Here is a 25,685-nt window from a genome sequence, read left to right as displayed (position 1 = left end):
CATTCACCTTGTATGTATGTATGTATGTATGTATGTATTTCAAATATCTATTCTGCCCTCCCCGTGAGTGGGCTCAGGGCGGATAACAACATATTAAAATACAATAAAAATTCATCTACATTAAAACAGTGTATTAATACACATTTAAAACAGGACGGTGGACAGTGCAAACTGTTCCAGTTAAACCCTTTAAAAAAGGCAATACTCTTTCCAAAAAAACCAAAATTTATTAAAACTCTTCATATTCCTTGCTACACTTGGCTAGTGAAAAGGCAGTATCAACCTACAGAGTGCTACATTGGTCCTACACATCCAGATCATTTAACAATAGCTGTTTTTATGTAGTACTGGAACATCTAGTAATGGTTATCTTTTAAAAACATATATACACAAAGGAACGACATTTCTTCAAAAGGTCCTGCAGAGAACTAGTGGTTAATATGTAAATATCTGTGCTGAATGAGTTACTGTTTTAAAAAGGGAACCTGCAATGCAACACAACTGCTCTGCCACAGATAACTAACAGCTGATTAACTGATTTAACCAGATGACCCAGCTCGTCCATTACCAGATTCAGACCAGACACTTCTGGATGGGAGAGGTAAATAGAACAACAGCTTTGTCAAGAGATTCTACAGGATTGCTAGGAATCCAACAGTCTCTACAAGCTATCCATGCGACACATTTCCAGTCCACTTGTTACATGCTTTATGAGGGTAAGTGCAGAGATTCTCCGATGTCTGAAATCAAAGCGTGCCCCCACAGGAAACATCTTTAGGAGCAATTCTGCCAGCTGTTGCATCGCCCGCTTTCCATTTTGCTAGACAAACACAAGTCTTGAACCTGTAGTCACAAGAACACACAGACCATTGCACACTGCTCTACAAAATGCTTATGATTTGGGGCCTGGCAAATCAACTGATTCTCTGAAATCATGAAAAAAACCTTGTTCCCTAAATAAAGTAAATTTTAATTTCACTGGTGCAAAGTCCACAAGTAACCTGAATTGCCAAACAGTCCCTTGCTTCTTGTTCAATGCCATCCATATAATTCAACACGCTACGGAGGAACCGCCCATGGAATCAGGACTCCAGCTCTTTTCTGTTTCAGTTGACCATGATGAAGTTTGACTTGCAATGTGCTGTTAAAACAAAAAAGCAAGAAAACGTGTTAATCCAGTACCCAGTGCTTGGGACTGAAGTCACTTGTGCATGGAGATCTTGCTCCCTGTTCTCCCTTAAACAGCAAAGTTTATACTGCTGGCTTCTGCATAACATTTTTGTGATTCTGCTGACCTTCCAGGATTTCCCCAACTCTACTGTGGATTACGCCAAACCTGTTTCAGTAGATATTTCCCGAAAGTTCATACTAAAAGTAGGTTTGGGGAAAGTGGGACCAGGAAAGCATGGCTTTCCACAGCTTCCTGCCCATATTTGCTGCCATATTCCCCTAACCCATCTCTGGTGGATTTTTTGCTTTTTTCTCTTGTTAATTACCGGTAGTCGGTATATTGCCATAATGCTAACACACTATGGCAATGTAACATTACTGATTTACAGTGCACACACAAAGCCTGTCATTGGCCAGAGGGAGAAAGATGGACAGGAAGGGAAAGCATGGGGGAAACCTTTCTGCAGAAGCACTACAGCCACTGTGGATGCCTTTCCATTCACAGCAGCAGTAAGAGGGAAATGGAGAATCACCCCCCTGATGTGAAGAAAATCTGAATCTCGCTGGTTTCAACTGACTGATTTCTGTATGTCTTCCTTCTTTATGAAGATAGCTTCATATGGATAGCAGTAGATGAGTAAGGGCTGAGTCTAGTAGCACCTTGAAGACCAACAAGAGTTGTAAGCTTTCAAGAGTCAAGCTCCCTTCATCAGATATCTGCCAAAGGGAGCTTGACTCTCTTTAAAACTTAACACCTGGAAACTCTTGCTTGTCTTTAAGGTGCTACTAAACCTGAACCCTGCCCATCCTTTATCTATTTACTGCATTTTATCCCACCCTTCCCCCAAAGAGCTCAAAGGGGCGAGTATGATTCTACCTGTCCCATTTTATTCTAACATCAATTCTGTAATTGTAAGCGAAGCTGAGGTGAGTAGCTGGCCCAAGTTCATCCAATGAGTTTAAAAGCAGAAGCAGCACTGGAACCCAAGTTTCCCAGCTCCTAGACACAGATTTTAACCTGTCCACCACACGAGCTCTTTTAATCTCACCGCAGAAACAATTTCCGTCCCTACCCCATACATTTGCTAGGCAATTTAGTTCATAAAAATTCTGTGCACACCCCCCCCCCACTCCTGCCCCAGCTTCACTACCCAGTTTCATGAATCTGATAAGGGAAACAACCTTGCCTACCCTGCAGGGATGACTGTCTCGGTGTCAACCTTGGGACACGGGTACATGCCATTCAGATTTCCCACACTGGTTACAACGTGTAAAAGGGGGTTAAAAATCCCTCTGCTAAGCAAAGTTTCTAGGTGCATACAGCTCAAATAAGCTGGCTTGGCAATTTTTAGAAATTGATTTTTACACGGTACCTATGAATTCCGTGACCGGGTCATGCTCGCCTTCTGTTTTAATGGTGCCTGCAATGCTGTCATTCTCCAGGATTGGGAGAAAAAGCTGCACAAAATCAGAGGTATATGGGGGAGCAATCACATCCAGTACCTAGAGAGAGAGCAGATATCAGAAGTCTGTGGTTTCGAGTCTTCAAAATGGAACAATAAAGACACTGACTGATGCATTTATTTCCTGTTCTGAAATCAAACAGTTAACAAAATCTTGCAGATATGCACGTGGTTATGAAGTCAACTTGTACACACTGTACTGTATATTCTACACACTGTACAATATACAGAAAGGGATAGCAACTTGGTATTTGAGCCAAGCAAAGATTAGCCCTGTAGCGTAGTGGTAAGAGTGTTTTCTTTGCACACAGAATGAAAAAGGGTTAAATGAAAAGGAGGCTGGGTAGTAGGGCTAGGAAAAACCTCTTCTGGTGACCCTGGGGGCCTGATGCTCATCAGAACAAGCAATATTGGGCTAAACCAGCCAATCATCTGATTGGCTACAAGGTAGTTTCCTGTGAAGCAAAGTACAGTTCAATTAACGGCATGCATTAGGTTATGAACCAGCACAGGAGGGTGACACTAACTAATAAACAAGATGCCAAAAATGGACACACTCAAAATCGTGCGAAGCATGGATACCAAATATGACTGACAAGTCAACACTTCATCGGCAAGTAAAGAACACTCACCTAAAGGTTTGTATATTTCCCTGACATAAGGTTGAGATTCAAAAAAATCTGTTGGGATCCTTGAGTATGTTTTGCTTTGTACCATTTTGAACTTTCTAAAAACCTTTTTGTCATTCAACCACTGCATACCCAAAAAGTTTAAGAACGTTGACGTTTGCTGGCCTATTGCTACACAACTTGAGGCACCACGAACAAATGAGCTCCTGCAAACTAAAACTAGTTTACATAAATTATTTTAAATATTTCGAACTCTTTTCCTGGGACTCAAAACAGCTTATAAAACTTAAAAACTCTGAAGTCACAGTACAAACCTACAAGTGGGTGAGCAAAGCCCGTTCACCGTTACAAACAGCCAACCGGCACCCCCCTCCCATGACAAAGTTTATTCATCTGCTCTCAAACATTCCACTGTACAGTAATTTGTGGAAAACGGTAGAACAAGTACGTAGACTGTACCCAAGACAAGAAGCCAGCTCTTACCGCCTTACAAGCAAGCAACAACCTTGCTTGTAAGGTATTCACCAACCTCGGTCACAAAGTATCTAATCAAGGAGATGTCGGTGTCCAGCTTCTCAAGACACTTGCGAATATAGCCGACCACGGGAAGGACGTATCCTCGACTCAGCAAGTGGACCATCCGATCCAGCAGGGTTTTTTTGAGCTCCAGCTGAAATGACAAAGACGAGGCCATGCATTTGAGGTTCAGCTAGCTAACGGAAGTCATTGTTCTGCCCAGACTAACGTCTTATATGGGGATGTGGGTCTTGTTAATTTTGTAACAAATTCCAAATGGCCGTAACGGAACTTAATAACTGCCTTGCTGGAGTAAAACAACCCTTTGCCCAACTCCCATCCCCTTTTTGTATTTTCTCTTTCCGATATGGTTCAACCCTGAGTGAGGCTCCACATGCAGAGAGGCTTCCGGGTGCCTTTGGCAGTTATCTGCGCTGACAGCAGCTTCGGTGGTTTGGGGCTGGAGCACACTCTTTCAGCTCCCTCTGTGCTCATGTTTAATGAATGTTGCCATGGCCACTCCTGCCTCCATTTTGTTGATCTCTACTACCACCGCCCTCCACACCCTTCGGTTTGTTACCAGCCCACCTAAGCTATGAAATTTAAAGCAAAGCAACCCGTTATCGAAAAATTGTTCCGGGGGGGGGGGGTGTGGAACGTAAAAACGTGAGCCGAGCAGGTGAATAGGCAGAAGCGGATCACTTGGTACACTGAATTTTAATCATGAAATACAATGGCCAGCTAGCTCAGCTGCGGAAAGGTGTAGTTCTGGAACAGAGACGAGGCCCTGAGAGAGATGACTCAATCAGGCAAAGTCACCTCCATGACTATTATTCTGATCCAACTGAAGAATTGTTCGGCATGATATCCGGCAGCCTTGCCTTAACAAAAAGCATCTCCTGTTTTAAAGATCTCAGGCTGTATCTTAAGGAAGAGATGCTCCTCTTCCTTCCTGCTTTATGTTGAAAGAACCATGCTTTGAAAGCCCGTCCCAGACACTTTCCCCTCCTTACCTGAAGCCTTTGCTCCCTCCAACCCAATCCAGAGGACTGCTCTGGATTTTATCTGGCTAACACCCACCCTGGAAAACTGAACTTGCATTTATTCTCAGGCCTCTACAAGAAGAACTGCTTTTCACCCTTCCAACTGGTGCTCAACTCTGGATTGCAATTAACGGCCTGATGCTGACTTGCAAATCCGTCGGGACCTCCCTTGATTACCCGAATAGCTGCCCAGATCTATGCTTGGTTTCCAAGTGGTTCCCTCTAGGAACTCTGCAGTCCTTGTTCTCTGTAGGTCCAAGTCCCACCTGGCTTTTAGAATGCCTGAAAATCTAAAAGCCACCCCAATTACATCTCGATTTGGGACAGGTAATTGTATCTCCTTCCACCCTCATCATCTCTCCCCCTCTTCAATCCTCTGTTTTTGAGAATTGAAAATTGAATTCTGCGTAACATGGATAACGATTGTGTGGGTACCGGGACTCTGTACAGATATTTGTGGGCATCTGATGTTTTTTGCTATAAAGAAACCTGAATATGACTTGAACTGTTTGCTTCTCTTCTTGTTCCTCTCAATTATTAATTATTCTGCTCACACTTCAGTTTTCCTTTTATGCCTGCCTTGGAGCTTTGTCTCTTTGTTTTAAAGATCCCACAGAAGCATGTGTGTGTGTGTGGTCTGCAGTTCAGTTAGAATAGAAGCTAGAGGTGGCAAGAGAGGCTCTTTCTTACATTCAGCTTCCCTAGAGAGAAGATGAACTCAAGTAGGAAATGAGTCTCCTTCACACAGACGCATGACTAGCGCATTCATGTGTTTTCGTAAGCATACAGTTATGGGAAATCACTTCTGGATGAGTTCCTTCCATTTTTCCCTGGATATTGGCTGTATTTCAAGGTCATACGTAAAACTTACAAGCTACGCTTGATGGTAACAGAATCATGTTTGTTCTGTGCATATGGATCTCAAGAGGAATTCCACCTCTGAAAATGGAGATTTTAAGCAAAAAATATGCTTTAAGCAAAAAAATAATCAAGTCTCTAACCTGAACCGACTGCAAATTAGACAAGCGAGGACCCATGAGAACTGGGGGGGGGTCTACCCTCCCCCGCTCAGCCCTGCCGTCCCCAGCTGGAGGGGGGGGTCAGCTACAAAGCTGGAGGTGGCCAGTCTGAGGAGGAGGGGAGCCACCTGCAGCTTTGTAAATGGGTGCAAACAAAAAGCCAAATCTTTTGCAGCTAGATTTGGCAACAGATCATTGGAAAGGGGGGGATAATGGGTTCAATCTCCATCTTGCTCAGATCAACTAGTTGTTGCCCAGCGTTACATGAAGGCCTTTTATACATGAATGCCGCACTCTTTCCTACAGACTTCTGACAAAATGTGCAAAAACGCGTAGCAACGCGAAGGTGAAGAATCTCCAAGATGAGGCCTATGCTGCAAAAGAGTCCCCTAGAAATAGGGTTGCCGATTAAAGGTTGAGAAATTTCTGGAGATTTGGAGGCGGGGGGGGGGGGGAGAGACGCTCAGCTAGAGTATAATGCCCCAGAGTCCACCCTCTACATCAGCCAGTTCCTCCAGAGGAACTGGTCTCTGTTGTCTGGAGATCAGCTGTAATTCTGGGAGATCTTCAGGCCCCACTTGGAATCTGGCAACTCTACATGGAACTCGTAGGAACTGGATACGTTTCCCCTTCCAACAGGGGAACAATTAAAGCTGTGTGTCCGTCCTCCCCAGAGTCTTCCTTTTTGTCACCTGTTCCATGACATCAAGCTGAGAGTGCTCCGTCTCAAAGAGTTTGACAAGGAGCTGCAAGACCAGAGGGTGAAGCAGTTGATGGCATGTACTGATCTGCAAAACAGGAAGGCAATAGGTAAGATGCCCGGTATTAACACAACACTTTGTCAATGGTTGCATACTGAACCCCCTTTGTCTAGAGTGCTTTTCAACAAACAAAACAGAACATAAACAAAATTAGCAACCAAGAATAATTACTGCCAAGGATTTCCAAATGGCTAATTTGTATAACAAAAACTCATCCCAGTACAGCTAGTGGGAGGTAGGGGTGTGCGCTTTGGGCTTCCGATTCAGGTTTTTAATGGCAAGTGGCAAGAAAAGTGTCGCTTTCAAGTGGCTTCCTGCTCCGCCGCTTTTTTCAGACGATGGGAGGGGGTTCTCACCTCCCCCTCCCATCAGGTAAAAAAGGCGGCAGAGCGAGAAGCTTGAAAGCAACTTTTCTTGCCGTTTGCAAATGGCAAGAAAAGTGCTGCTTTCAGCTTCAGTGTGCTCCATACAGATTCCTGAATCTTTACAGAGCATATCAAAGTGCTTCGGGATTTGGGTTATCCCAAATTGTTTTCCCGCTTCGAGTAAACCCAAAGCGGGAAACCTGAACCTTTTTCCGGCTGCACACCCCTAATGGGAGGCACCCAACTGATGCAATGCTTGTGAGCTGCGTTTGTGGGTTTCTGAGAGCCAAGCTACAAGTGACGCCTGACACAGGTTGGACACTTGCCAGCTTCCCTCAAGTTTTGATGGGAAATGTAGGCATCCTGGTCTTGCAGCTGTAATGGAGAGCCACACTGTAAAACCAGAATGCCTACATTTCCCATCAAAACTTGAGGTAAGATGACAAGTGTCCAACCTGTGTAAGGCGTCACTTGTAGCTTGGCTCTAAGTCATTCCTTAGCTGCTTACTTCCATGATTTTCACAGTGCAGAAAAGCAGTGATGCCCCCCAAAAGAGGGCGGAGGGAAACATGATAAATAGTGTGAACTGCTTGTTTTCAAAGGCTCTGTGGGCTATGTGGATTTCACACGTCCGTGGGAGCACCAGACAAATGGAAAACTTGGTGCCAAGGCCACTTTAACACTTTGGTACCCGCAATTTTTCAGTTTTCATTTAAAACTCCCTCCCTCACCCCTCACATTTCTTAACAACTATTTTTGCAAAGGGAACACCTGAAAGCATGTGAATACAATGCCTGGAGAACTCTCAGGAGCCAAATGGAATCCAAACAGGCTTTCTAGTAGTCGGGAGGAAGACTTAAATGCCATGCAGAGTTCTTTACTCCTTTCCACCACTAGTACAAACAGAATTATTTAGGATGCAAGCGGAAGCTTTCCTTGGAGCGCATTTGATCGAGTGCAACTCACCACGGCCTGGTCTTACCTCGTCCAACAGCGCCAGGTGCACTGGAGTATGATCCGTCTGGAGCTGGAAATAGCGGGGCTCTGACACTGTCCAGTCAACCCATTTCAGTACCCCCATTGCGACTACGGGAAACCTAAAGAGGGAGGGAAGCCACATTAAACATGCCCGGATCAGACGTCTGTCCTGTGAGTTAAACGGCACAATGGGCTGGAGCGCAAGAACCTGCTAACAAGCACAGAGACTCTCTTGCATGGCGGAACGCTGCCTGCTGCAGAGCACAGCTGCAACTGTGGGATCTAGCTCTACGTTTTAACCCACTGTTTTTGATATGAACGTGTGCCAGGGACTTCTCCGTTTCTCTTTTGCCAAATTTCCATTTACTGATTCAGCTGTCCGGCAGCCAATATCCTAAGTTACAGACCAATGTGACTCATACAAGAAAAAGATGCTGTTCTTCAAAGGGTGACACCCATCTTGAGAGAAAGGACTTCCTGTAAAAAGAACCTAAGATGATACCTGCTGTATAATGGGACTACAGGGACATGTAGCTGCAGAATCATCCCAGGCTGGCAGCATGCAGGGCTTCGGCTGAACCATTTGGACAGAAAGAATGTGAAGAATGAAGAGGTACTGGGCAAACCTGGCTACCAAAACAATGTCTACTAACGCCACAACAGAAGGCATTAATTTTCTACAGTGCAGGAGATCACTGACTGAGGAGCAAGAAAAAAGATAGAATGAAACATAGCTGATTTAGACGTACACTTCTAAGACACACACAGAGTCTCCAAAATGTTGAGAACTCAGGGATTAGGCAGAACCTTTTGTGTGCGTGTCTAAGAGAAGCCTCAATTCAGCAAGAGGAAGGAATTCGCTGTTCTAAAGCCTGGCTCTGCAAAGTTCTCTGCTCCCTCCATACACTGCTCTGAACAAGTTTCAGATTTTACAAAGGAGAATCCCACATTTCCGTAAAACACTGTTTAATACCAAGCTCTGATCTTGTGCTGAGGAGTACAGACCTTTATCCAGAGGAAATATTTACCTGATACACTGGTAAAGAGTGCTTAGTTCTGCCACAAGCTCAGAAGCGCCTTTATTTTCATTACAGCAGAGATTATGAACCGTTTCAACAGCCTTTGAAGTAGACTTGAGCTCATCTTTATTTATGCTCACTCTCTTGTTCTGGGAACGTTATGAAAATACGGTTTTAGAAGATCAAAAAACCCGACACATTTAAGTTACTTTTAAAAAACTGGTATGCAGTACAGCCTCTCTGAAAAGGGAACGTTTTGAGGCCCCTACATTTATTTCACCCGAGTTATTTCACAGATTGGATCAACTCAGATAATGTTCACAGCTACTCTAAATTTAATGCAGTGAAGATATAGTAACATTTTTGACAATGTAAAAGATTATCCATTTAGATACCTAGTATAAAGATCTTATACTGGTATTAGCATTTATAGTTCCTACTCATCTACATGGAATTAACACTTTAGGACTGGAAGAAGGACTGGAAGAATCATCTTTCCTATTCCAATTCCTTTCTATGTTATAGTATGTGAAAACACCCCTAAAACAAGTCCATAAACCATCTACCACAAGAGTGTGCTATATTCAAAAAAAGTGGAGCAAGGCATGCATGCAGGCTAAAGATATAATTTTGGCAGAATAATAATTCAAATCACTCCAATTATTAGTAAGTTACTATATTTGCTGACTAGTAATACTGGTCCATTTTTTGTGATAGTTACACAGATTACTGAGCATAAAGAAACCACTTGGACCACTACTTATTTATGAGCAGAGAAAATTTTGCTTGCTTGAATAAATCTAGAGTCACAAGTCAAGCCTTAAAGCCAGTTTGGTGTACGTGGTTAAGAGCAGCAGGACTCTAATCTGGAGAGCCGGGGTTGAGTCCTCATTCCTCTGCTTGAAGCCAGCTGGGTCACCTTGGGTCAGTTACAGCTCTCTCAGAGCTCTCTCAGCCCCACCCACCTCACAGGGTGATTATTATTGTGGGGATAATAGTGACATATGGTTGTTGGGGGTTTTCCGGGCTGTATTGCCGTGGTCTTGGCATTGTAGTTCCTGACGTTTCGCCAGCAGCTGTGGCTGGCATCTTCAGAGGTGTAGCACCAAAAGACAGAGATCTCTCAGTGTCACAGTGTGGAAAAGATGTAGGTCATTTGTATCTACTCAGGAGGGGTGGGGTTGAGCTGAGTCATTCTGTAAGAGTTTCCCAGGGTGTGGAATGCTAATGGCGGGAGGCTTCACTGTAACCTGAGGAGGTTCTTTTTCATATGGATTGGTGCTTGATGTGCTAATCTTCTCTGCAGGGCTATTGTCGGGTGTGGAGTGTTTTGTTGGCCTGGTGTTTTTCAGAACTGGAGCCCATGCTCTGTTCATTCTTAAGGTTTCTTCTTTCCTGTTGAAGTTTTGCTTATGCTTGTGAATTTCAATGGCTTCCCTGTGCAGTCTGACAAAGTAGTTGGAAGTGTTGTCCAGTATTTTGGTGTCCTGGAATAAGATACTGTGCCCTGTTTGAGTTAGGCTATGTTCAGCCACTGCTGATTTTTCAGGCTGTCCAAGTCTGCAGTGTCTTTCATGTTCTTTTATTCTTGTCTGGATGCTACGCTTTGTGGTCCCGATGTAAACTTGTCCACAGCTGCAGGGTATACGGTATACTCCTGCAGAGGTGAGGGGGTCTCTGCTGTCTTTTGCTGATCGTAGCATCTGTTGTATCTGTTGTAGCTCAACCCCACCCCTCCTGAGTAGATACAAATGACCTACATCTTTTCCACACTGTGACACTGAGAGATCTCTGTCTTTTGGTGCTACACCTCTGAAGATGCCAGCCACAGCTGCTGGCGAAACGTCAGGAACTACAATGCCAAGACCACGGCAATACAGCCCGGAAAACCCCCAACAACCATCGTTCTCCGGCCGTGAAAGCCTTCGACAATACAATAGTGACATACTTTGTAAACTGCTCTGGGTGGGTGTTAAGTGGTCCTGAAGGGCAGTATATAAATTGAATGTTGTTGTTGTTGTTATTCTAAATAACAGTGCAACATAATGTAACATTCCTTTTTCAATTTTAATGCACAGATTTAGTCTTAAGCAAGCAGTGGTCTACTCCGCCTGAGTTTACCTTTTTCCATGTTTCTACAACACTAGCTGCATATGCCAAAATATGGATATATTTGTGCTTATGGTCCTGATTGATCTTAGCACCAGGTTTAAACAGAGACAGCATGAAGAGATCTAAGAAAGCAGGCACTCGAATCTGCAAAGAGACAAGAATTATCTTACGGTGATTTCAAAAACCCACTGATCACACGGAAGTGAATCCAAATACACACTTTCAATGCGATAACAGCATTTTATGATATCAGAATGGCATTTCTGATGATGGAACTGGGTGAAGGGGTGGTACTGCTGTTTCTCCTCCTCCCAATGCAGCCCCCCCCGCTAAAGTTCCCCTAACTTGTTGCCAAGGAGCCCCCCCTCTCCTGTTCTAAGGCCTGCAATGAACTGTGTCAGTTTCCTGCGTTGCTATTTAAAGCCACCCTAAAGACTCTCTTTCCGGGCAGCATTGCCCATGTCTGTATCCTGACTTTCCTGCGTGTCTGGACTGTACTACACGTGTCTGTTTCCTGCCTACACTCTTTGCTACGGATTACCTACACCGGGCTGTTCCTGTCTCTGCTATGGACTATGTTGTTTATACGGTTTCCTGCCTCCGTGGACGTCTGCCTCACCTGGGCCCAGAGCCATGTTGTTAGCAGCCAGGTGCCAGCCAGGGAGACCTCCAGCGAGCCTGACCAGGCACCCCCTGGCCAGTCCCCGCCTGGAGCCTCCTGCGGGCCAGTCACCCAGCTTGCCCTCGCTACCGGGCAGCCTGCCAGCAAGCCCCAGCCATGCCCGGCCGGCAGCCATGTTCCCAGGCAGCCAGAAGGCCAGCTTGAACAGCCTGCTGAGAGAAGCCATTTCGGAGAAGCGAGCAGACCACGTCCGCAGAGGCGAACCTCGCCTTGCTCTGCATATCTTAATAGCCGCCCTGGAGAAGAAGCTAAGTGCTGACCATCCCAAGCACTTAGGGAATGCACCTCAAAGCAGCCTCTGCATCCCAGAGATGCTGACGACAGGACAAGCCCTGTTCGCTGGAACATCCATTCAACACGCCCAGATCTCCCCCCTCCCTCCTTTGTCCCCTCTTCCCAAGGTGTCACAATAATACAATCAGATTCTAAGATGGCCCATCTAGGGTAGTTGCAAAGCCATTAGAACCTTTCGTTTCACCCGTGAGAACCACTGGAAACCGCACCAGCCCCAGGGTACGTTTTGGGGTATTTAAGATGGCCTCCCAGGCCACATGGCGCGCGTGCCATTCCTATCCAGACTCCTTGCTGTCACTCCACCTGTGGATCTAGTGCTGGCATTAGAACACCCCCTCTCGCTGCTACGTCTTTGCTCCATGTCGGGATTGTGAGTATACCCAACCTCATTGCTCTCAAGTGGGCTACCCCGCTAATGCAACCGTCTCTATTTTCCTACCCTATTTTTCCTAGTTCTTGCGTATAATCTTGTGTGTGTGTGCAAGTTCAGGCATACGCCACATTATTTAGTAAAACACGTACTGTTATTTAGTCTGCCTCTTTATTGCATGAGCGTCTGGAGAGGGACCCTGGTATACAGTTGGTTAAGATCCGCACTAAATTTAGTTCCAGACTGCTAGCTAATTCCCCATTCAAATAGAGCAGTTCTGGTAAAAAAAACCCAGGAGCAAAAATTTAGGGAGCTCACTGGGCTGTAGCAAGACCTTCCAGTTCTACGAGTTCTGCTTGTGGTACTTTGGATCTAACCGTAGGTATAGCTTACGTGCAATTCTCTATTTCCAGTAAAGTAAACCTCACACATCAGTTAAAGGCCTAATGTTTGATTAAGACTCCATTAAAAATAAATAGCCAAGTGTAATTGGTGGCATACACGAACATCCCATAACCAACAAAACCCTGAGGAATCTGTCTTAGCATTATAGAGCCTGAATGCACTCCCCTTGTTCAAATCTTGCCTCACTCAAGAACTTACTAGGGGGCTTTAGGCAACCTACTGTCTCTTTGCTTCAGTATCTCATCTATATGGCCATTAGCCTATCTTACAAGACTGTTGTAACAACTACTGAAATAACAAATGCATAAACCAGGGGTCCCCAACGTTTCTGAGCCTGTGGGCACATCTGAAATTCTGACACAGTGTGGTGGGTGCAGCAACAAAATGGCTGCTGCAGGAGAGGGAGCCAGCCAAGAATGGCTGCTACAGCTTACCTTCCGTCACACCGTGGAGATTCTTGTGCTGTGGAAGCACTTTCGGTCAAAGCAGCGTTTTTAAAAAATTGCACAGCCAATCAGGAGCCATGTTTTGCAAAAGCCCCACCTGGCCACTTTCTAAAAGCACATGGCAGGCACCAGGAAAAGCATCAGCAGGCATAACTGCACCCATAGACACCGTGCTGGGGACCCTTGGCATAAACCGTTTCATCTCGTAGAATATGTGTCTATTGCACGATTGTTATTCATTTTGTTATTTACATTTTTATGCCACTCTAATCAGAGGTAGCCGGGGATAATTCTTACATTACCCTCTCATTTGCATGGTATCTGCACAGCTGATTATCTCTCTTCTAAAAGAGCACAAATCAGAGAGGGGGGAAAAGAGGCAATCCAAGATTAAGAAGTACCTTTATGAAACAGCCAAAGACGTGCTAACTGACAGAAAGAGGCTACATTTCCAAATACCTTTTATTTGCACACTGCACTCAAGTGATGGAGAAAATAAGTTGTTTACATATGTCCTGTATGCTTTTATTTCCTGAGAAAATTCATTCATGATAAAATGACAATGGCCTTGAATAGAATAATGAGGCAACCCAAAAATGCAAGTGATGTACCTTCACAATTGTCTACCTTAATGACCACATACTCCATGAACCTACCCGTCACCTCCAGTCACCTTTGGAGGCCCTGCTTGGGGTGCCTTTGCCATCTGAGACTAGATGGCTAGTGATATAAGAAAATACCTTCTTGCTCATGGCACTAAAACTTTGGAACTCTCTCGCCAGGAAGGTTTGTTACGTTGTGTGGTTGTGTGTTTATGTTCTATTAAACGGCTTAAACATTTTATATATACTATATTCTAAATGCTGTTTTAACGTACTGCTGTTTTAACGTTGAAATGTTTTAATATCCGCTGCCGTGGGGACCCTATTTGTGTAGAAAGGTGGCATAGAAATGCTACAAACAACCAGACAGATGGATGGATGGATAATAAGCAACAAGCACTGCATATTTTAAGCTTCCTGACAAAATGCAGTGCGGCTGCAACCCTTCTGATGCTCCTGGAACAAAAAGCGAATTCTTCAAACGAGAGCGAGCTACTAACCAGTTCTACTGGAGGGGGATCCATGCTCGTGAACATTTTGAACAGGACTGTGATATCTGCTGGGTTCAGAGCTCCTTTCGATAACATGGCGCCAAGGGCTTGGCAGGCCCGCGGGTAGGAGGCAGCAGTTCCCAGAGCTAAGGTGATCTGACTGGCATCATGGCCTCTTGATAGGACAGAAAAGGAGACAGAACACAAGCGATAGTTTTAGACACTCTATGCCACTGGCCAGCTTGCAAACAAGACAACAGAGAGGCATTCACACAACTGTGTTCACAGCTGAAAATGGCCATCAAATGAACAGGAACTGCCATGTAATCAATGCTACATCTATATCCTTAAGCTCGTATTTACAGCGTTTCAGAAGCACGTTAGTCATTAACACATGGTATCATTTTACACAGTCATTCCGTGTAGAAAATTTCTAGACTACTTTTCCATTTAAAGACCACGATCTAACCGACCAAAAAATCAGTTAAAAACATGTAAAACAAAAATGGAAGTGGCAAGTAGGTCAATCAAGACATCAGAGTACCAGTAAAAGAGCAAATAAATAAACAATTCCGGAAAAGTGAAGGGAAAATATGAAGATCTTTACTGACAGGTTAAACGCCCCGCAAGATTGTCTGTGGAAGGCATAATGCGGAGCACCACCCTGGTGAAAGGCCCTCTTCCTGGTTCCAATCTACTTGATCGGGTGGCAGTGGGGGAAGGGGGAAGATGGGGCTTAACGGTACAGCATCTGCTTGGTAGGCAGAAGGTCCCAGGTTCAATCCCCAGCATCTCCAGCTAAAGGGATTAGATAGTACGTGATGTGAGGGACCACTGCCTAAGGCAACGGACAGCTGCTGCCAGTCTGCGTAGACAACAGGCATCCTGATGGACCGACAGGTCTGATTCAGAATAAGGCAGCTTCATGTGTATTCTTGGGCGTTCCTGGGATTCAGATCTCAAAGACCCAGCAGGTACAGAAGGCATCAGGATCCCACGACTCTCAGGGCTTCAAAGGCCAAAGCAGGACCCCGAATAGTGATCAGAAGTGAATTGGTAAGCAGAGCAGATTTTTATGCCATATTTTTATAAGACATCTTCCATGGCCATAATTAATAGAGTTTTTAGTTAATAACCCGGTTGCCATGTTCTGGACCAGTGGAGATTTCTGAAGGATTTGGAAGGGCAGCCCAACTGGTAATCTAGCCTAGTTATTGCAAGAGAATGGATGCCTGGATAGATTTACAAGATTTCCAATCCTAAATTTTTAGGTTTGGATGCTAAGGTTTGAAAGGAAGAATTGAGAATATATTAAATATAATAAAGTAAGGAAAAGCCCCAGACTTGTGTGAACCCAGCTATTAATTTCTAGCTCAAATTCAAAAAGGCTTGCATAATGTCTGAAAATTGCCCTGGTCTTGACAAAGATGACCCCGCAGGTAAAGACAGCTCTACAGTTGTGGGACAGCCACCGAGTATGCCTCCTTATACGTCCTCTTGTTGAAGCCTGATGCACAGCAAAGGAATTCTCGGGCACTGCTACGGGATATAGTGATTCTCAGAAACACCTGCCCTTACCTTGTGGCACACCCAGATGAGGAAGATTTATTTTGCCAGGTTTAAACTGAGGACCCTAGCTTGATACTGTGCTCATGTTCTACCAACTACCAAATTTCCAGGCCAGGTTCAGTTTAAAATAAACTCTCAAAATTAACTGCAAGTGTGGAATGTGGCAAGGTAACTCTTCTATTCGGATTTCAGCAATCCAATCCCAGGAGGGGGACAGGCTGGAAGGAGAAGAAATTGCAGCAGCAGAGCAAAGAAATGAAGAATACAGACTTTACTTTTCATGAGCAAACCGCTGAACCTCTTGAGCAATCCTGCGCACAGCAGAACCACCTTGCTCTTCCTGGGCTAATATGGACATCATTGCTTGGGCAAAGAGGTATGTATGTTCTCCATGGCACACCATTTTCTGCGAATACATTGAGAGACAGGCGATCAGCCACTCTGGGATGGGTGAGAACTTCCAACATGTTGCACTTGTAAAGCAGCAAAAAGAAAAGTCTTATGAAAGCTAACGCAAACACGGTTCTTGGCATTTTGTTTTTACACACATGGCTTTGGCGTTCTGTTACAATGTGCAAAGAGCAATGAAAGACTGTCCTTCCCGTCTAACAACAAATGTTGGCTTGACATTAGTCACCCAATGCTTTATGGCGGACACTAATGCTATCTTTTTGTGTCCTAGGAACAGAATTTGGGAAGAGAAGGGCCTTTGCCTTTTGCAATGAAGGCAAAATCAGCAGTTTCTGCAAAAGCTCAGTGGGAAGGGGAGGAAACACTCCTGATTTCCACCACGGAGAATGGCCAGGCAAGAGACTGGAGGAAAAGGCAAGTGGCTGCTCTCCCTTCCCACTGAACTTCTGGCTGCACTCTCGGTGCAAAGGCAAAGGCCCTTCCTTTCCCAAATCCCTCCCCATTCCTTCTGGTCCATTCTCCATGGTGGAAATTAGGTGTTTCCTTCCTCTTACTGGACATTTGTATGGAGGGGAGGGGGCAGCACCAGCAAGATGCCATTTGCACATCCCAAAAAACTCATCCGGCCAAGAGGAAAATTACTCTTTTCTCCATGGAGGACGTTGAAGAGGAAACGTTCTGCGATACAACATTTTCCACTGAGTCAGCACGCAAACAGATCCCAGACCAGGCGATTCAGCACCCCAGCAAACCATCCAAACAAGGTGAGAGCGTCTATATGCGCCTTGTTTGTTATAGATAACTCTTACTTTGTTGCTTTTACACTTTTATTACATTTTTTTTTTATTTTGTGACACGCCTGGGGTAGAGGCAGCATATGTGCTTTCTAAATAAACAAACGGAATTAATGCAAACTCTTTTGCGCTGTTCCCATACTGTATACCTTTGGAATATAAAATTGCTTTGGGACACAACACCCTTCTATTCTTGCAAGAAGAAAAAAGAAAAGGGAGAGCAGATAATGCTTACAGCAAACTCAGGCAGATTCTTCTCCAGGTTTTCTTCTCCACCATCTAAGATTGTGGCCAGGGAGGTACGTAGAACTCGAGAAAAGACTTCTAACTGCTGGCATGCTGTGGATACACTAGTTATCTCTCCCTGGTATCCAGCATCAGAGATAAGCTGTAATAAATTACATATAAATTATATTGTAAGCCATCTGAGTTCTTGCACGGCAGAAAGGCAGCTAATAAATGTTTTAAATAAACAAACGATCAGTAGTTGAGAAAGAAGTAGCACTGCAGGCCATGAAGAAGCTCATGGGCAGTGGAAAATTATAAAGTTTTTAAAATTAATAAGCTAACAACAGGAGCCTTGTGGTGCAGAGTGGTAAGCGGCAGGATTGCAGCCCAAGCTCTGCTCACGACCTGAGTTCGATCCTGGCAGAAGCCGGGTTCAGGTAGCCGGCTCAAGGTTGACTCAGCCTTCCCTCCTTCCGAGGTTGGTAAAATGAGTACCCAATTTCTTGGGGGTAAAGTGTAGATGACTGGGGAAGGCAACGGCAAACCACCCCGTAACAAAAAGTCCGCCAAGAAAACGTTGTGATGCGACGTCCCCCCATGGGTCAGTAATGCCTGCTTGCACAGGGGACTACCTTTACCTTTTTTTTTTTAAGTTCCCAAGCTGATAAAATTGGATAAAGGTCAATAATTAATAGTTTTTACTCAGCATATATACACCAGTCCTCTAGATCTTAAGGCACAGGGAACTCAGCATGAGCAAGGCCATACTTATTCATTTCACTAAGCAGGATCAATAGGACACATCCATTCCTACTGCATGTGCTCAGCTGCACTCAACACTTAAAGAAACTGGGAATCCAGTGTTCACCACACCAGTGTCTTAATAGATGACAAGCATGTATTGTCAATGTAACAATGTGAAGTTGCAACTACACTGCCAGCATATAACAAGAACGATAATAATAATACTAACAATAACATTTTATTTATACACCGCCCTTCAGGACAACTTAAAACCCACTTAGAGCAGTTTACAAATTATGTTATTACTAGTAACAAAGCTCGTTATGGGAAAAAATACAGTGGGATCTAGGCACTGTAGGGTGGGCAGGTGGACATTGCCTCCTCCTCTGTGATTGACCCTAGCCGCGTGAAGGGGGGCAGGCACTGCCACCTGCTCTGCTCCTGATCCTGGGTGGGTGAAGGGTGGGCGGGCATTGCCGCCTGCTCTGCACTTCATCCCGGCCAGGTGAAGGCAGAGGGCAGGCATTGCCACCTGCTCCACACCTGATCCCAGCTGGGTGACGGTGGGAGGCAGGCATTGCCGCCTCATGCCTGATCCCAGCCTGAGCTTCCTGCCATGGCGTGCTGTCTGGAGGACAGGCTGCCTTATCTGGGCTTCCCTCCACAGCAGCGCCCTCTGGAAGCGCACCAGGATAGGAAGTGAGTTGTCAGGAACACGCTTTTGTATAGTAGGATAATCCTCACAACAATCACCCTGTGAGGTGGGTGCAGCTGAGAGCGCTCTGGAAGAGCTGTGCGACTGACCCAGTGTCACCCAGGTGACTTCAAACAGAGGAGTGGAGAATGAAACCCGGTTCTCCAGATTAGAGTCCTGCTGCTCTTAACCACTACACCAAACTGTATGAGGGATATGCTCCTTACAGACGAATCAGATTCTGAGTCCAAACACACATCACACGAAAAGACCTAGATCCCTTTCTTTCAGGTTTTTTAAACAAGTGGCAGCTGTGGCCAAGAGCGCCTTTTAACCAGTTTTGATTGGTTAGCCAGCTGTGGACTTTCCTGGGCAGAAAAGATCTGGCCATCACAGTGCACGCCCTGATTACATCTAGATTAGATTACTGCAATGCACTCTATGTCGGGCTGCCTTTGAAAAGTATTCAGAAACTTCAACTGGGCAGAGCGCTGCAGCCAGGATGCTGACTGGAGTGGATCATAGGGACCGTATCACTCCTGTCTTGGCCCACATACGCTGGCTCCCAATCTGTTTCTGGGCACAATTAAAAGTTGCTGGTGTTGACTTTTAAAGACCTCCATGGCTTGGATCCAGCGTACCTGAAGGACCACTCTCTCAGACACCTATACAACTGCTACAGTCCTCTTCCAAGGCTCTGCTCTGGGTGCCCTCACCTTCTGCGATTAGGTAGGTGGCAAATTGGGAGCGGACTTTCTCAGCAGCAGCACCGAAACTCTGGAACTCTCTTCCCCGAGAACCTCACCTGTCCCCTTCTGCTGCCACTTTCTGCCAGCAGTCCTTAACATCTCACACACATCAGATCTGCTATTCCCACTCAAAGAAGCGTTGCACGCATCCTTGCTCAGATGTTACCCAACAAGTGGCTCCATGGCACTACCAAGCGGACATAATAGCCTTTTCACGTTACTGAAGCTTAGTTTGCATTACCTTGACAGTAAAATTTAGCATGAGGCAATCTGGATGAGCTTCAGCCAATTTGTAGAAGAGGTCCCTCCACGTAGTATGTGCTATCATTTGCTCAAGCCATGCTGGAGTCTGTCAAAAGGACATAGTAATAGAATCATGCGGATTGAAGGGGCAAGTAAATCAGCCCAAGTCTTTAGAATAGTTTTACCCCAAAAGTATAATAGCACAGTCAAAGGCACAAACTCAGGGCTTTCTGCCGGAGACCTCTGCTCAGAATCTCTCATCAACCATAAATTCATTATAAATCACTTCCCACACTGCTGTTTCCAAGCTCATGTCACTGCATACTAGAAAACATTTTAAAAAGTTAAATATCCGGATCAGTAAGTCACCAAGCATATTAGTTTCCCGATCTGTGTGCACATAATAGAGTACAGTACTGCACATTTATTTTAATGTAAAATGTAAAAAAAAAAACAGTTTATTTCTGTGTTGGAAAAAACAACGTATCAAGCATCTTTAGATGATGTAATGCACAGAAACTGTTTCAAACTCAGTTCCCCTTCTGTGAAATGGAAGACACCCAACATAGCCCCAGCTCTTACACAAAGCAAATCTGAACTCAGATGGGGAAAAAACAACACACCTGGGAAACTGTATCACTATGAGCCAAAATACACAATACAAAATCCATGAGTCAGGACATGGGCCCCGAACCAACTCACAGTTATATGGGCAAGTGGATAGGCACCTTTAAAAATCTCTCCGTTTCTCCATTCGGCTGTAAACAATGTGCTGGGGAGGGAAGGGCTTCCCTTCTGCAGCATTTTTCCAATCAGAAATGGCAAAACTGGGCCCTCCTGGCCCAGTTCCTTGTGGTGAAAATGCCTTCGACAAGAAGCCTGTAACCCCTTTCTCCCCTGTGCCCCGTATGCAGCTGAAGAAACAGAGAGCTTTTTAAAGGCAAGTCCCCACGTGCACGCATAACAGTGGGTGGGGAAGCCATGTCCTGACTCACAGATTTTGTATGGTGTATTTTGGCCCCAAATCTAAAAGCAGACTGGCTGTCCCCTTGCATGGACACTGAAAGCCACAAGGCCAGCCACGGACAAAAGAAGGGTCTCCTGTTTGCATGGAGACTCCACAGGCACGCAGAAAAACATGACCTTGCAAACTGACCAAAGGAAAACGAAACACCTTTTTAAAATGACCTGAGGACTGACTATCCTCCAGAATGTATAGAATGTTGACAGAAGATTGTTGTCAGTTAAAGGGGGAAAGAAAAGGAGAGGGGGAAGAAAATCAGTCTGCTTAAGCCCCCCAAACTAATGAGAATCCTGGAGAGAAAGATTTGGGGGAAGGTCCAATATGTACTCCCCAAGATAATTCTTCATGGTCCTCCAGTTTGTTTATATATATTATACGTTCAGACACTCCATTCTGAGGCCCCAGTGAAAGGAGATAGTAAACAAGCTTGAATTATTTTTATTTTACCTGCCTCAGATAAGTCTTTTAAATGAATTGGAATTTAAGCCATCTATTATTATTTTGCTAATGAACCGTTATCACATCTGGCAATAGTAAGTTCTCTGTCTTACCTCTCCTTCTTCTGTGAAAATGGAGTCTGCTTTTCGAGGGTCAAAGTGTTTAATGAGCAAGCTTTTTAAGTGGTTTTCCACAGTCTCCTGGACTTGAATTGGTTCAACACCTGCAACAGGAGGTCACTGTGTAGGAATCTGTGTTTGTCAAGCAGCAATTGAGCACTTTCTGTGATCGTCCCTTGTAATAGTAACTCCTCATCCACCAAATTTAATGAAGAGACAACACATTCATCTCACAGTAATCTGATTTCTGCATGATAGCTCTCATATGGTTTCGTGTTTATATCTTAAAACAATTTGCTATCTACTTGAGTCATTCATTGAAGAGCAGCCAATTCTGAACCAAAGGTCCATACTTTGCCAAAAGTAGTCAAAACGTTTTTTTTATAAAAAGAGAGACTAAAGAAAGAACTGAAAATTAGAAAGGCATTTCATTTCATAATGCTTTTTAAAAGAACTTGTTAACAAGGGAAATCTTAGTGATTCTGAGGCCCTGAGCAAAAATCAAAGATGGGGCCCCAGAATCGCTGCCACCCCAAACCGCATTGACCGCCCACCAGTGTTGTCCAAGAAAGGGACAGCCCTCATCCTGTGTGAGGCAGGCAGGAGCCACTGCTCCCACAGGAAGCTGGCTGTCCAAGCCTCAGACAGGACTAGTGTGGGCAGCTGCCACAACTGAGCCAATCGTCCCTCCTGATGGAGGCCATGGGTGATTGCCCCCCCCAAGTGTGGGACCCAGGGAAGCTGCTTATTGATTAAAACCACCCTTGTTTGTTAATCTCTGAGGCATATGATCAGCAGAAAAATTTTGAATACTTTGCAGAAAAGCAGTAGCCAAAGGCACCATTTTTAGCAATACCTGTTTGAATGAGCCACTCTGCCAGCAAGTTTACTGTCTGAGCTACGGCAGTATAGTTCTCTGATAAGAGCTGGATGACATTCTCTGGAGAGCCACCTGCCTGGAAATACCTATGAAAGGAGACAGACATCCTTGAGACGAAGCGTAATGAATCAAAGGTTCAAAAAAATCCAGCTATGTAACATCCAAGCCACCCATTGAAAATGTTCTACGTTCACCTTTTTAAAGTATTAAAAATAGAAGGCTCCATTATGTAATCTCGGGTGGAAAATTTGTGCAAACATTCCTGCTGGACTTCAGCATCATCCTCTTCGCAATACTCATCATCTTGCTGTTTAGAAGTACAAAATTGTAAACTGTTAATTTTTCCATCACACAGGATCTCTCTGGTAATATATTAACTCGGGTGGGATGGGTCTCTGGTACCATAACTAACAATACGGTAAAAAACCAAAGAGTTTATGCAAAGCAATAAACCACATTCCTTTTCAAAACAGTTATCCTTCTAACTCTGCACACACACCAGTGACACTCTCATTCTGGTGCTCCCAGAACGTTTAATAAAACAATGTATTTATCAAATACTCTGTACTGGGATGGGCAATGTTAACACCCACTAGCTGCATCTAGATTAGCTGAGTATACGAGGAAAAGTAGTGACACGCTAAGATGCACGCAAGGGCTTTTTAACTACAAAGCCTTGGGGCGCTGGATGCAGGCCAGGACCCATATATTACTTCCTCTCCTGCTAAATGCTATTCATAACCCACTCCTTCCATATTTGTGTCTGTAAACATTAGGATAATTGCTCTAGGCATTGTTAAACATATTTGACTATATTTACACAACGAACAATACGGAGGGAATTCATATAGCAACAGGTCACCAATCCTATGGCTCTAGGGCAAAATGTGGCTCAGCGTGGAACCAAATATGGCTTTTTAAATAAGAAAATAAATATTTAAGTCATGATATACAGGAGGAATACATGAAAGGCTAGAATAACCAATATGTACAAATGGCAGGCAAAGATTTTTAGGGGGCTAAAGTGCTTTCTAGAGATGCTTTACAAAAAGGGACATGATAAAGCAACCTAACTGCAAACCATATACAGATTTAGGTCAGTGCCCTAAAATAACAACAGTGCTACTGTGTAGATTTATTACTTATTGTGAGATCTGGTTTGTGCCACTTCCTAATAAAAGACTTGCCACCGCCAGTATTTGGGCTGCAGAAAATTTACTTATAACTGACACAGTGATGAATAAGCCATAATGTTAAATTGCACTTTTTCCAGTTATGTGAATGGGCTCTCTTATTCTGGCTGTTATGCTGTGAAATTTGACAAAGTTTGGCAATTGTCTTAAATCCCCCCTTTGTCTGCAAATAGCCACACAGTTTTGCCACTTTCAATACAGCTGTGTCAATTTACATTCTCCTGTATTTTAATTAGAACCATGTTCCAACCAATTCAATGGTGCTTATTCCTAAGCAGGGACAGGATCACAAAACCTATTTGACGCAAAGCCTGCTCTTCATTTAGAATCCGTATCACTCCCAAAACACTCTTGGTAGATGATTTGAGGCAACGGTTGAGTTGATCATTACTACACTTATTCTGTAGTTACCACAAAATGCTTGGTTACCTTTGTACAAGTCTGGAGCGGGAAAAAGAGTTAGAAATTAGAAAAAGACCTAGAAATTCCTACGTATGTGAAGAAAATATATGATGATGAAAAAAACCACAGTCTCGTAACCCCTCAAAATCTAACAAAGCATTAATTCCCACATGAGCTTTCATGAATTAGAATCTAACCAAAATACTCTTCCTTATTTTGCTGCAATAAACTAAAATGACTACCCCCGTGAATGATAAAACACTGAAATTATTACTTGGGGTAGGTGTAGGTAATTAACAAAATATTCTATCATCATCATCATTAACCACAACATATTTATCATTATTTACCAGTATCTGTTTGTCTCTGCTTTTGTTTTTATTATATTATTTTACACATTTGTAGGCAATGCCACAGCCTTTGAAACTGCTAACAGTTCAATACAATAGAATACAAAAGGAAAAGGTGACAGAAAGGCAAGGCAGCAGAAGCAGATTGAGACATTAACTCTTTAATAGCATGTGCTTTGTTACTGACCTGCTGTTTTAAGACAGTAGCCCTGCTCACAAGTTATAGCGAACACATGATCAGTTCATGCATAGTGTACACATGAATTTTTCTTTTATTCATGCAGTGAGCATCTCTCTTGCATTCGGTGCACGTACAGCTGAATGGGTGATACAAACCTCACATTCCACTTTCATTTATAAAGTGAATGTACGGTGGCTGTTTCTTACAAACAGGTGTGCACATGTACATGCAGGACGTCTGCGCATTCACTTTAACATACGAACTGGGCTTATGAGAGTCAGTGCAGCATTGCAGTTAATGCATTCAAATCCTTTACCGTGAAGCTGAAAGGGTGATCATGAGCTATTTTCCCCCTCCCACTCTCTACCTAGCCTACCTCACAGGGATGTTATGAAGACAAAAGCAGGAAGGAAAAGCCATGGGACTTGCTAAGAGACCTAGGCCAGCCGCTTTCTCTGCCTGGCCCACCTTACAAGAATGTTGTGAGGATAAAAGCCAGAGGAAAAGCCGCGGAACCTGCTAGTTGAAAGGCCAGCCACTCTCTGAGTGCAGCCCACCTCACAGGGTTGTTGTGAGGATAAAAGAGGGGAAAGCCATAAAACCTCCAAGAGGGACTCAAGCCAGCCACTCTCTCAACCTAGCTTACCTTACAGGGCTGTTGTGAGAATAAAAGTGGGATGGGAAAGCTACAGAACTTGCTAGGAGGGCTTGGGCCAGTCACGTTCTTTGTCTGGCCCACCTTACAGGGTTGTGGTGAGGATAAACGCAAGAGGGAAAAGCCATGGACTCTCTTAAGGGGGCTCAGGCCAGCCACTCTATTGGCCTAGCCTACCTCAAAGGGCTGTTGTGAAGATAAAAGCAGGAGGGAAAAGCCATGGACTCTCTTAAGGGGGCTTAAGCCAGCCACTCTCTCCGCCGGGCCCACCTCCCAGGGCTGTTGTGTGGATAAACTGGGAGGGAAAAGCTACGGAACTTGCAAGGGGGGCTCAAGCCAGGCTCTCTCTCCGCCTGGCCCACCTCCAAGGGTCGTTGTGAGGATGATCTCGGAGGAGGGGGCAACCCAGCCTGCGACCCTTGAGCTCCTTGGCGAAAAAAAGAACCGCCAGAAAGAGGCTCCCGGGAAAGGGAATCGCCCCTCCTCCCGCTTCCCGCCTCTCCCGGCGGGGCCTCACCGCTCCTCCGTCGGCGGCGGGACCGGCGGCAGAATCGTCCCCCCACTCGGCCGCGCTGCTTCCGAAGTAGTCCGGCTCCTCCATGGGCCCCTCCCCGCATCCCCGGGGCCGCCCCGCCTCTCCGGCCGC

At 44.7% G+C, this 25,685-nt stretch overlaps 1 protein-coding gene across 1 annotated transcript; it reads right to left on the bottom strand.

Annotated features, from left to right (window-relative positions):
* Positions 1-207: 207 nt before the first annotated feature.
* Positions 208-25,685, bottom strand: NELFCD (negative elongation factor complex member C/D). The gene is made up of 15 exons (XM_054981491.1): positions 25,557-25,685; positions 22,453-22,565; positions 22,235-22,344; positions 21,373-21,482; positions 19,796-19,903; positions 17,375-17,527; positions 16,210-16,340; positions 14,375-14,540; positions 11,085-11,219; positions 8,973-9,112; positions 7,949-8,063; positions 6,533-6,628; positions 3,792-3,932; positions 2,544-2,673; positions 208-1,141 (listed from the first exon to the last, which is right to left on the bottom strand). The coding sequence occupies exons 1-15, from the start codon at positions 25,638-25,640 to the stop codon at positions 1,107-1,109; spliced, it is 1,767 nt and encodes a 588-aa protein (XP_054837466.1). The 5' UTR covers positions 25,641-25,685; the 3' UTR covers positions 208-1,106.

The sequence above is a fragment of the Eublepharis macularius genome, chromosome 5 (genome assembly GCF_028583425.1).
Source record: "Eublepharis macularius isolate TG4126 chromosome 5, MPM_Emac_v1.0, whole genome shotgun sequence".
Classification (NCBI taxonomy): domain Eukaryota; kingdom Metazoa; phylum Chordata; class Lepidosauria; order Squamata; family Eublepharidae; genus Eublepharis; species Eublepharis macularius.
This window is presented reverse-complemented; position numbering and strand designations above follow the sequence as displayed.